The sequence below is a fragment of the Dichomitus squalens genome (genome assembly GCF_000275845.1).
Source record: "Dichomitus squalens LYAD-421 SS1 unplaced genomic scaffold DICSQscaffold_62, whole genome shotgun sequence".
Classification (NCBI taxonomy): Eukaryota; Fungi; Basidiomycota; class Agaricomycetes; order Polyporales; family Polyporaceae; genus Dichomitus; species Dichomitus squalens.
The window spans coordinates 138,725-149,522 of NW_006766944.1; the positions used below are offsets into that span (position 1 = coordinate 138,725).

Genomic DNA, 10,798 nt, shown 5'->3' on the forward strand with positions numbered 1-10,798 from the left:
ACACCCGCTGCCTGCCACGCATCCATAAATTAGTGACATGCGTCGTCGTCGATCCAAGTCGTTTTGAGAAACCGTTGATCTCCACACGACCATAGCCTGTTGATGCATTGACTTTTTCCACATACAACCATATCCTTTCACATGTTGGCGGAATGTCTTACATACCTCCGTGTCTATGCTGCCATCGGCATACAGCGAAGCGTTTCATTCACGCCGTACATCCACGCTGATATTCAATGAGTTCCATCAGACAGTAGAGACTGTGAACGCAAACTCCCTAGGGCGCCTCGTTTATTGTGAGTAGCAACGAGCTTTAAGATTCATAATCTGAAAGAAAATTCACTAAGCGTTATCTCAACCTGAGTTTCGCTTGCAGGAAGCAGCCATGGGCAACGCATGACGCTTCTCCAGTGGGAGCTAACTTTGGGCATAAGCCTTGTTTTAGCTGTCTTTTAATAGCACATCAGTCATAGTTCGTTCCCGAAATTTGGCTCGAAGTCTCTGGTGTCGCGCACACACGAGTAGCAGGGCCTTAGGATGTCTTGTCTGCTTCGAACCCAGGAAGTGTTCTCTGTTCACCTGGTCCGCGAGCTCGATCTACAAGGTGTGTCCCTCACACGAGTCCTTATAAGGCTCAACTGGGAGGTGAGACATACTCATCACCGGTCTGTTATAGATCAGGCTGCACCCCTCACACCACCTATTCTCCGCCAATGGCGCGCTATGTCCATCAACAATGTTCGACTCGCTGACTAGGGGCCCGCTCCGTGCGAATTGGATAGGGAGACTCTCATAAAATCCTTGAGAAGAAACCATATGTACCTCGTCGTAATTTTAGACGTACCATTTTATCCCGTCATGAGGCAGTCAGGTGAGTATAACATCCGCCAAACAAGGCTCATATATAAATTACTGATCTCCTTCGACTCTCAGAGGATCAAGTCGGTGTCCTTCGAACGTTTCCCCTGCTCCTTTCAGCCCCAGCATCTCGTAGCGATGAGCGGTAATCCCACTGACGGCCAGAAAGCAGCACCGGAGAAAGATCTGGGCGTTGTTCTGATCGAAGAGGCACGCAGCCTTTCGGATGGATCTCAGACCCCTTCATACGGTGGAGATAGGGAGCTACCGCCTCCACCACCGCTCAGTACTGAGGAGCAGAGGCGACTATGGCGCAAGATCGATTGGCATATCATGCCAATCATCACAATCATGTATCTCTGCTCGTTCGTCGACAGAAGCAATATCGGTGCGTGGCAGTTTGCTTGATTTGGTATTGAATGTTTATGGCGCGTCTAGGGAACGCAAAGCTGCAAGGTCTCGTTACCCAGCTGGACTTGACCGGAAACAGGTATAACATTGCACTGGTATGTTAGCTTGCTAATTGCGAACACTGATTTCGACCGTACTGACTGACGGGTGGTAGACAATGTACTTCATAGTGGGTACACCTTTGTGAGCTGTGTTAAGGCGACAGGAGCTGATCATGTGGCCAGTCATACGACGTCTGCGCGATACCTGCAAGGTACGTGAACATAGCCAGAAGTCTCTCCAGCTCTCACTTTTCGTGAATAGCATTGTCCTTAAGAAGTTCCGTCCTTCACGATGGCTCCCCGGTATAACAGTAAGTTAGCGCATCATTCCAATTCGATGACTTCTGATATACTTGCATGCATAGGTACTTTGGGGTATCACAACGTAGGTCCCTCTTTTGCCATTCTCCGTACATTCATCGAACGCGCATCGCCAGCTCTCTCATGGGTATAGTGAAGAAGTATGCAATTCCTCGACTCATCAGCGCTGTTCGCCTGACTTGTCGGCACACAGCTATCCGCAGCTCGTCGCAGTGCGCCTCTGTCTAGGCGTTGCGGAAGCCGGTTTCGCGCCAGGTGTATTTATTTAGTGAGCTGCCTGCATTGTCCCTCCATGATAACGTCGTAGACATTTGCACACCGAAACAGCCTCTCAATGTGGTATCCTCGGCATATGCTCCAAACGCGGCTCGGCCTCTTCTGGGGTGGAGCGACGTTGGCAGGAGCGTTCTCAGGCTTGTTCGCATTCGTCATATCGTTCATGTCCGGCACTGCGGGGCTTCTCGGATGGTCATGGATTTTTGTAAGCACTTCCTAATTTTCCTGTTGCGACATTGGTGCTTAGAAGTCTTTCAGATCATTGAGGGTATCATCACGGTCGTTGTCGGCGTCATCGCGTTCTTTGGTATGTTTTGATTACGGCTAGAAGTAACATTAAGTGTTGAACAAGGTTTCCTCCCAGTCCTGGTCGACTTTCCGAACACGGCGCGTTTCCTCACCCCAGAAGAGCGCACGTACGTTATTCATCGCAAGAGTATGTCCCCATCTGCTCCCCGGCGTGTGACCACAGGGTATTGCATACAAGCTATTGCTGAAACTCGGATCTCAGAAGTCGATAACTCCTCTGTAGGGGAGGACGAGCACTTCGCGCTGCGGCACGTGTGGGAAGCGTTCACCGACTGGCAGGTTTGGCTTATCAGCTTGGTGAACATGACCGTCCTCACGGCCGGTGCGTTCTCTAATGTCTCCCCACTGATCAGAATATCAGATTGACAGTCCATTGGTTTAGTGTACGGTATCTCCCTCTTCCTTCCGTGCGTACGTCCCGCCCTCCCGAGTCATTAGGCTAATCAAAGCCATGGAAGGTCGACCATTAATGGGTAGGAGCCGCACCTACTACATGTGCATATCGACAGACCTCGCTGATCGCAGGCTCGCCTAGATTTGGCTTTAACGCAACCATCTCGCAACTAATGACTGTGCCTCCGTACGTTGTTGCGAGTACGTTCGTGCCACATGATCCGATTGCAGGTGTCTGAATCAACCACCGCCTTCGTCATCTAAGCCGCGACTGTGATCATCTGGTCGATATGGTCCGATCGTATCAAGAAGCGCTCTCCCTTCGTGCTATGCGGACTGCTCCTCTGCCTAACAGGATTTGCCATCAACATCTCCAACGCAAGCATCGGTGTGAAGTACTTCGCCACATTTCTCGTCGCTACCGGAGCGTATGGCGCGTATCCTGCGGATACATGCTGGTGAGGCAGCGATGCCTTTAGATTGATATGTGGTGCTGTGGGCTGACTTGAAGCCATGCAGGCTCACGAATAATCTAGCGGGACATTACAAGCGCGCCGTGGGTATAGCCATTCAAGTCATCTTCGGAACTTCCGGCGGGGCAATTGCGAGCAACATCTTTCGTTCCCAGGATGCGCCGCGGTACATTTTAGGAAGTACGTTGTTGAGGTTAGGTCTCTCAGCGGGAGCTATTTTAACGACGGATACGCTCACGACAGATGGGCTCGAGATGATGTTCGTCAGCATCGGGTTGATACTTACACCCATCATTCTGTTTGTTTATACTCGCGAAAACGCGCGGAAGGGAGCCAGGGTGCGAGATATGGAGGAGAGAGGCGAGAAGTATGCACCTGAGGAACTGAGAAAGATGGGGGACAGGGCACCGGAGTTCAAGTATACCCTCTGACAAGCCGGTGAGATGGCGACGAGATTATTGTAGTGCCGGTCAGGTAGTAGCGAGTCACGGCCCCGGGGTGTCTATAGAAGAGCCTGCAGGCCTGAGCCTTGGCATGCAAGAGCACGCGTGAGCTAGCGTAGAAGAGAATATCGAAGGGTCAACTCAACCTACACTGTTACCAGGCTTAATCAAGCCCGTCGAACTTTCACTCTAGCGACTTCAACTTGAACTTCAATGGTGCTTGAACGGATTGAGGGTTGGAGCTTCAGCGCGCGAACCCTATCGGGCCGATCGGAGCCATGGCAGGCGCTCCGATATCCAAGGCGAGGCGGAATAGACGCTTGACACTTCGCGCAGGCTGTCTTGTATCCACTTCAATCTGACTTGAAGCTTGTTCATATGGTGCGTACGTACTTCAGGACTTAACGCAACACGTAACTCAGCGTCGGCGACTACTCTTGCTCCACAGGCCAAGTGCTTTGGTATCTTCAACAATTTGCGCAGTTATGCCGGCGTACCGGAGTGAATGCTCACCACTTCAACTCGACATTCTATCTCAATAATCACGTGGCAAGTCGCTGCGTGAAGTAATGCAGATGAATCTCTAGTACATGGTTTGATAGCAGTGCACAGTATGGTGCTAGGGCGTTCCGTGTGAGTGCGTACGGTGTTTGTGTTCACGCGTGCCTTGTGCTGATAGCCTGTTTTTGTACTTACTCAAACGGCGTGCACGGCCGACTAGCCTCCGAGCACTGCGTGACGTCCGTCGCGCCACCCCCCTCTCCACGCACCCCACTGCCGAGACGCGGCTCAGTCTGGTAACACCGCATGTCCATCCGTAGGGGACGGAGGGAGGTTAGTATATTATACACGCACTCCTCGTGTTGTCTACCCCTACTCACATTTCCCCGGAACCCATCTGCAGCCGACGTCGGACACCATGTCCTCGCCAAACTCTGTTCCACTGCACGATGAGAAACTCCATCAAACAGAAAAAGCGTCCTTTAGCGGTCGGGAGTCCTTCATCGAACGCCGCGAGCCAGCATCCATGGCATCGCATAAGTCGGCCCAGAACCTCAACGCGAAGCTCGCGAACCCACTCGCGGGAATCTCCCATGAGCAGCTCATGGCGAATGCCGCCGAGTACGCGCAGACGCATGGGCTTGCGGAGTACACGGAGACTATGCAGAAGGGTGCGCTCGTGGCACAAGACCCGGCGTTGTTTGAGAGCCTGCCGTTGCTGACGGACGAGGACCGAAACGTGCTGCGAAGGGAGATCACGCACAAATGGGACCAGCCGTTTATGCTGTACTACCTCGTCGTGATGTGCTCGATCGCTGCTGCCGTGCAGGGGGTACGTTTGCCATATGGTCTGTCTCCGTAGAGGAAGTTTAAAGTCGCATCACAGATGGATGAGTCCGTGATCAACGGGGCCAACCTCTTCTTCCCAAGGCAATTTGGTATCGACCCAGGGCCGGGGACTGGAGCCAACAGGAATCAGTGGCTAGTTGGTCTTGTCAACTCAGCACCATATGTATGCCTCTGATCGAATCCTTTCACCTTGCTCGTCTGACGCCTTTGATTACCCAGCTATGCTGCGGAGTCCTTGGATGCTGGCTTACTGGCCCTGTACGATCCATCTCTTTCGCTTGCACTTTCCTCCTTTCAACTCATTATTCACATGTCAGTTGAACGATTGGCTAGGCCGTCGTGGTGCAATCTTCGTGACCGCCATGTTCTCTTTCCTCACTTGTATCTGGCAAGGTGTCACCAACTCGTGGCCTCACCTGTTCGTCGCCCGCTTTGTGCTCGGCCTTGGGATTGGTCCAAAGAGTGCCACCGTCCCTGTGTACTCGGCCGAGTATGTCCCTATCGTCATTGCCTCTATGTACACACTATTTGACACTTCGTACTAATAGGTGTGCACCCCCTCTCATTCGCGGCGCCTTGGTCATGATGTGGCAGACATGGACGGCGTTCGGAATCATGATCGGATACGTCATGGACCTCGCCTTTCAGAATGTGCCCGACTCCTCTGGAATTCGCGGCCTCAACTGGCGGCTCATGCTCGGCAGCGTACATCTCCTTCGGTGGTTCTGTATCTACTTGGGACTCACTCCTATCAAATAGGCTGGCATCCCTGCTCTGTTCATCGCTCTGCAAGTGTTCTTCTGTCCGGAATCGCCTCGCTGGTACATGAAGAAGGGTCGCCACGAGAAGGCTTTCGAGTCTCTTCGTCGGCTGCGGCACACTGACCTTCAGGCCGCGCGCGACCTCTATTGTACGTCATCCCGTTCCTTCTCCATCTCCCGTGCCAAGCTTACCTATCTTCCTCTCCTAGATATGCACGTACTCCTTGAGGCAGAACAAGAAATAGCCTCGCGCACAGGCAACAAGTTCCTCGAACTCTTCACCGTCCCACGCAACCGGCGTGCCACTCTTGCGGCAACCATTGTCATGTTCATGCAGCAGTTTTGCGGGATCAACGCGATTGCGTACTACTCCTCCAACATCTTCGTCCAGGGCGGCTTCTCGCAGACGTCCGCGCTCATCGCCTCATGGGGCTATGGGGCAGTCAACTTCGTGTTCGCTGGCCCAGCGATCTGGACAATTGACACATTTGGGAGGCGGAACCTCCTATTGGTGTCGTTCCCGCTTATGGCAGCGATGTTGTTGTTGACGGGTTTCGCCTTGCGAGTTGTTCCAGTGCTGCAAGGAGATGGGATTACTGACTGAGGTTGGCATGTAGTTGGATACCCCAGTCAAGCCCGGCACACATCGGTGTCATCGCGCTCGGCATATATTTGTTCACTGCGGCTTACTCTCCAGGAGAAGGTCCTGTTCCTTTCACTGTTAGTGGTCCCATCTGCTCTGCCTCGCAGCAGAGGCTAACCTTTGGACGTAGTATTCCGCCGAGGCATTCCCTCTGTATGTCCGTGACATTGGGATGTCGATGGCTACGGCGCTGCTCTGGTTCTTGTGAGCTCCTTTTGATCTGCCCTTACATCATACATCTACTGACCATGTGGCGACAGCAACTTCGTTGTTGCACTGACCGTGCCTGCACTGCTCGGCGCATGGACGCCACAGGGGATGTTCGGATGGTTTGCGGCTTGGAAGTGCGTCTCCTCCGACCGAATGAAACCGACACCCAGAACTTATACTTCGTTCTACAGCGTTTTCGGATTCTTTGTTGCACTCCTGTTTGTGCCAGAGACCAAGGCGCTTTCCCTAGAAGAACTAGATCAAGGTACGCGCTCTGCGCCTTGATTTGCTCGTTTTCACTCATATCTCGTCCTATTCCAGTGTTCTCCGTCCCGACGCATACCCACGCCACGTACCAGATCAAAGCATTCGGGCACAATTTTCAGAAGTACGTCCTCCGCAGGAAGGTAGGCAATATGCCTCCGCTGTACGAGCACGAGGGCGCGATTGGGGAGAAGACGTACGGATCCGGGGGCATCGGCACCATCTAATTCAAGTCTTAAGGCTGCTCAATTGCCTTCGGAAGACCTACAGACCGTTATTAAAGCCATAGTCGCATTTTTGGATCATCGTAAAGTACCCCTTCGCCCACGTCGTGCTGGCGTGTGGACGCTTAATACGTTTACTGTATATACCTTCCGTGAGGCGGAGTTGATCGAGCTCGACTCCCATGTAAGTAGTGTAACCCTCTTGTGTCATAATATATCTATCTGTCAGAACCGGGGCCTACTAGGGCTATTTATTTTTGAGCACTGGGTCTTGGGGCTGAGCCAACAGGAAATATGGCCTAAGACTATAGAGCTCCGTTCCGCGTATGCCTTCTCCGTACGATGTCTCTTTATGTTTCACTCCAAAGTGAGGCATACTGATCACTTGGCTGATATAGGTCACGATTGCAGTAACATGCCACACACCTGTTGAAGTCAGAGCTATATATTCGTTCTCGATAAGTAGGGCCCATCTCGTGCGGACTGCATGGTAGGGAGACTTTCCAGTCTTCATTTGAGCAGACTTGCGCCGCGAAATGGGGGTTCTTTGACAAAACGGTGATGAGATCGCTCGAGATGGTGCTCCACTTCATTCCGAGCGAGTGCGCACGAGGCTCGAACACGGTATCCTGCGTCTGACCCCGATGCTGATCTCTGATTAGCTGGTACTCCTCGAGTTTTTGACCTTTAAGAACTACCGTGTTCTCCACTTGTTCTACATCTGCTTGGTAGACATTTGGTATGCGAAAAGTCGTTCTAGGCGCTGGCGAATTTACCCTTATGCGGGCCAGGGCGCTGATTCTAGATTACCATATACGCTACGTGTTCGCATAGAGCTCCAAGCCTGTTTAGCCCCCGGCGTATCAGGCTCCAGCGCGCGCCGCGGGGTCGCAGTCGACGCGGGCACTCCGGTGTCCTGCGGCCTGCGTTTAGCAGGCGCACAACAGACGCCCAATAACGCCGGCGCCGACTCGGGGACACCACCGTCTCTCTGTTGTTTGATTGTGCGATACGTCTTGCGCCTATAACAATACAGACTGCCGTTGTTCATGAAGACACTCTCAAAGGAAGCCTGAATGGGTATGTAATAATTCGTACAACTGAGCCGAACAGATGGGCGTCGATGTCGTCACAGCTAACCGCGTCCCTTTGCTCCACAGGTGAGTTCACTGCTTCCCAAGCAATGCCGTGTCCATTACCGCACATAGATCCGACGCTCTATCTCACCGTTTACACACACACACAATTGTTCCATGTGCGAATTCATCTGTACGTCATGGGAACATACTACACAGGAAGGTTTTAGGGTGCTCTACGTGCAGGTGCGTACGTACTTGTGACCAGCTCAGCCGCTGCTAACCGTCCTATTCAAACTTTGCTTCCGTGCTAGCTTCTTGCGATACGCACGGACGACTAGCTTCCGGGCACTGCGTGACATCTGATGCACCACTCTCCTCCCCACACTCACCCGCCGACGCGCGGCCTGAATCAGTATACCTCGTAAGACGACGATGGGAGATAATTGTATCATGCACCCACCTACATCTCTCTCACCTTCTGCACCCGATATCGTCCCCCATGTCGACGTACTTGCCCAACTCCGTCCCGCAGCACGACGAGAAGCGTCATCCCTTAGACAAGACCTCCTTGGGCGGCCGGGAATCCTTCGTCGAACAGCGTGAGCCAGGCTCATCCACGACATCGCATAGGTCGGCCCAGAACCTCAACGCAAAGCTCGCGAACCCACTTGCGGGCATCTCCCACGAGCAGCTCATGGCGGATGCCGCCGAGTATGCGCAGACGCATGGGCTCGCGGAGTATACGGAGACTATGCAGAAGGGTGCGCTCGTGGCACAAGACCCGACGTTGTTTGAGAGCCTGCCGTTGCTGACGGACGAGGATCGGAACGTGCTGCGAAGGGAGGTCACGCACAAATGGGACCAGCCGTTTACGATGTACTATCTCGTCGTGATGTGTTCGCTAGCTGCTGCTGTGCAGGGGGTACGTTATCTGTCTCCTTTTAGTTTTTATCGATGGAACGAGTATTTACAATGGTGCAGATGGATGAGTCTGTTATCAATGGGGCCAACCTCTTCTTCCCAAAGCAGTTTGGTATCGACCCAGGGCAGGGGACTGGAGCCAACAGGAATCAGTGGCTAGTTGGTCTTGTCAACTCAGCACCATATGTATGCCTCTGATCGGCTCCTTTCACCTTGCTCGTCTGACGCCTTTGATTACCCAGCTATGCTGCGGAGTCCTTGGATGCTGGCTTACTGGCCCTGTACGATCCATCTCTTTCGCTTGCACTTTCCTCCTTTCAACTCATTATTCACATGTCAGTTGAACGATTGGCTGGGCCGTCGTGGTGCAATCTTCGTGACCGCTATGCTCTCTTTCCTCACTTGTATCATCAGGAAAAACTCCCCCTGCGAATTGGCGTTAAGCGAGCTAAATTATCCCTCACCAGCGAGATTAGTCCATTAGTCTAAAAAGATAAGTCCCCTGCTAACCAGCAGCCATTAGCTGCCTTAGTAGGCAGGGTCCGTAGCGGCGGTCATTCATTATTTGCTCGCCATTCAGGCTGTCGTTTGGTCTTTTCAGATTCTAGTTGCTTGTACAATAGATTCAATATATTGAAGGGTACGACAACGACTAGCATGATTACACTGCATAGTAATCTATAAACTTGTATACTAAGTTCCAACATGGTACGCTAATCCGACCTCATCCAACTACACATAGCACTACAACGTGGGCCGGATCCTCTCTTGATGAGCTTATAGTACCGCAACTTACTTCTTGGAGGCGCGAAATGCAAAGTGCGGCTGGGCAAGGCCACAGACGACGACTTACCTTCGGATGTAGTACATTACTCACCTTCGAGTTGCTATGCAGCATGGTATCTTACAACTCACCTGGACCCCAGCTTCTGTAGTATCACTCTCATACCACCATGTCCGCTAATACTAGATCACCCACCAGTCAAACTGGCCACTCCCGTATGTAGCGGTGAAAAGAAGGAGGAAAGATTGGGTGGGCACACTGATGTCGGAAGGAGAGACGTGGCAACGGAGCGTCGAGCGCGCAATGGGATGCGGCTGTGGTGTGAGCGCCCGTATTTAGGGCAGGCTTCAATTGACTTGGAAAGACGCAGAGATGGTCTCTCTTGCCTTGTACGTGTTCTGAGCATACAGTCCTTGATTTTTGGGCCTGCAGTAAAGTATGTATGCCTATTATTACCTTCAAGGAACTTATCCAGCTCGCAAATCTCGAGATATAAGACCACCAATGGTCACGGGCGTCATTAGTTGACATTAGCACTAATTTTCTGTGAATTCGCGCGGGGAGTTTTTCCTGATGATCTGGCAAGGTGTCACCAACTCGTGGCCTCACCTGTTCGTCGCCCGCTTTGTGCTCGGCCTTGGGATTGGTCCGAAGAGTGCCACCGTCCCTGTGTATTCGGCTGAGTGCGTCGTTGTCGCAGTCATCTTTGCATACACATCGCCTGATACTTTTGCGCTACTAGGTGTGCACCCCCACTCATCCGCGGCGGCCTGGTCATGATGTGGCAGACTTGGACGGCGTTTGGAATCATGATTGGCTACGTGATGGACCTCGCCTTTCAAAACGTCTCCGACCCCTCCGGCATCACAGGTCTAAAATGGCGGCTGATGCTTGGAAGCGTACATCTTCCTCTGTCTCCCCTAACTGCGATCAAGCCTAAGATTGCCACGCTTTAGGCTGGCATCCCCGCCTTGTTCGTCGCGCTTCAGGTTTTCTTCTGCCCTGAGTCGCCGCGTTGGTACATGAAGAAGGGCCGC

General features: G+C 52.5%; 3 protein-coding genes across 3 annotated transcripts in view; all 3 read left to right on the forward strand.

Moving 5' to 3' along the window:
* Positions 1-996: 996 nt before the first annotated feature.
* Positions 997-3,513, forward strand: DICSQDRAFT_70260 (MFS general substrate transporter; the record flags this gene model as incomplete). Its single annotated transcript, XM_007370170.1, has 16 exons — positions 997-1,246; positions 1,297-1,364; positions 1,424-1,438; positions 1,544-1,621; positions 1,676-1,695; positions 1,748-1,771; positions 1,825-1,899; positions 1,959-2,112; positions 2,166-2,214; positions 2,272-2,343; positions 2,419-2,538; positions 2,599-2,631; positions 2,742-2,810; positions 2,875-3,067; positions 3,129-3,262; positions 3,326-3,513. 16 exons carry the CDS (start codon positions 997-999, stop codon positions 3,511-3,513), a joined length of 1,542 nt encoding a protein of 513 aa, XP_007370232.1.
* A 1,039-nt stretch (positions 3,514-4,552) lies between these two features.
* On the forward strand, positions 4,553-6,980 carry DICSQDRAFT_150066 (uncharacterized protein; the record flags this gene model as incomplete). Its single annotated transcript, XM_007370171.1, has 12 exons — positions 4,553-4,858; positions 4,913-5,038; positions 5,095-5,133; positions 5,193-5,365; positions 5,424-5,580; positions 5,635-5,785; positions 5,846-6,197; positions 6,254-6,356; positions 6,410-6,483; positions 6,540-6,623; positions 6,681-6,754; positions 6,811-6,980. 12 exons carry the CDS (start codon positions 4,553-4,555, stop codon positions 6,978-6,980), a joined length of 1,809 nt encoding a protein of 602 aa, XP_007370233.1.
* A 1,575-nt stretch (positions 6,981-8,555) lies between these two features.
* Positions 8,556-10,798, forward strand: part of DICSQDRAFT_70253 (uncharacterized protein) — a gene marked incomplete at both ends in the record, with an annotated part of 3,997 nt that continues 1,754 nt past the window's right edge. The window contains 6 exons of the mRNA XM_007370172.1: positions 8,556-8,978; positions 9,038-9,163; positions 9,220-9,258; positions 9,318-9,381; positions 10,038-10,039; positions 10,326-10,444. Of these exons, the coding sequence (XP_007370234.1) occupies positions 8,556-8,978; positions 9,038-9,163; positions 9,220-9,258; positions 9,318-9,381; positions 10,038-10,039; positions 10,326-10,444 (773 nt within the window). The remainder of the gene's footprint in view (positions 8,979-9,037; positions 9,164-9,219; positions 9,259-9,317; positions 9,382-10,037; positions 10,040-10,325; positions 10,445-10,798) is intronic.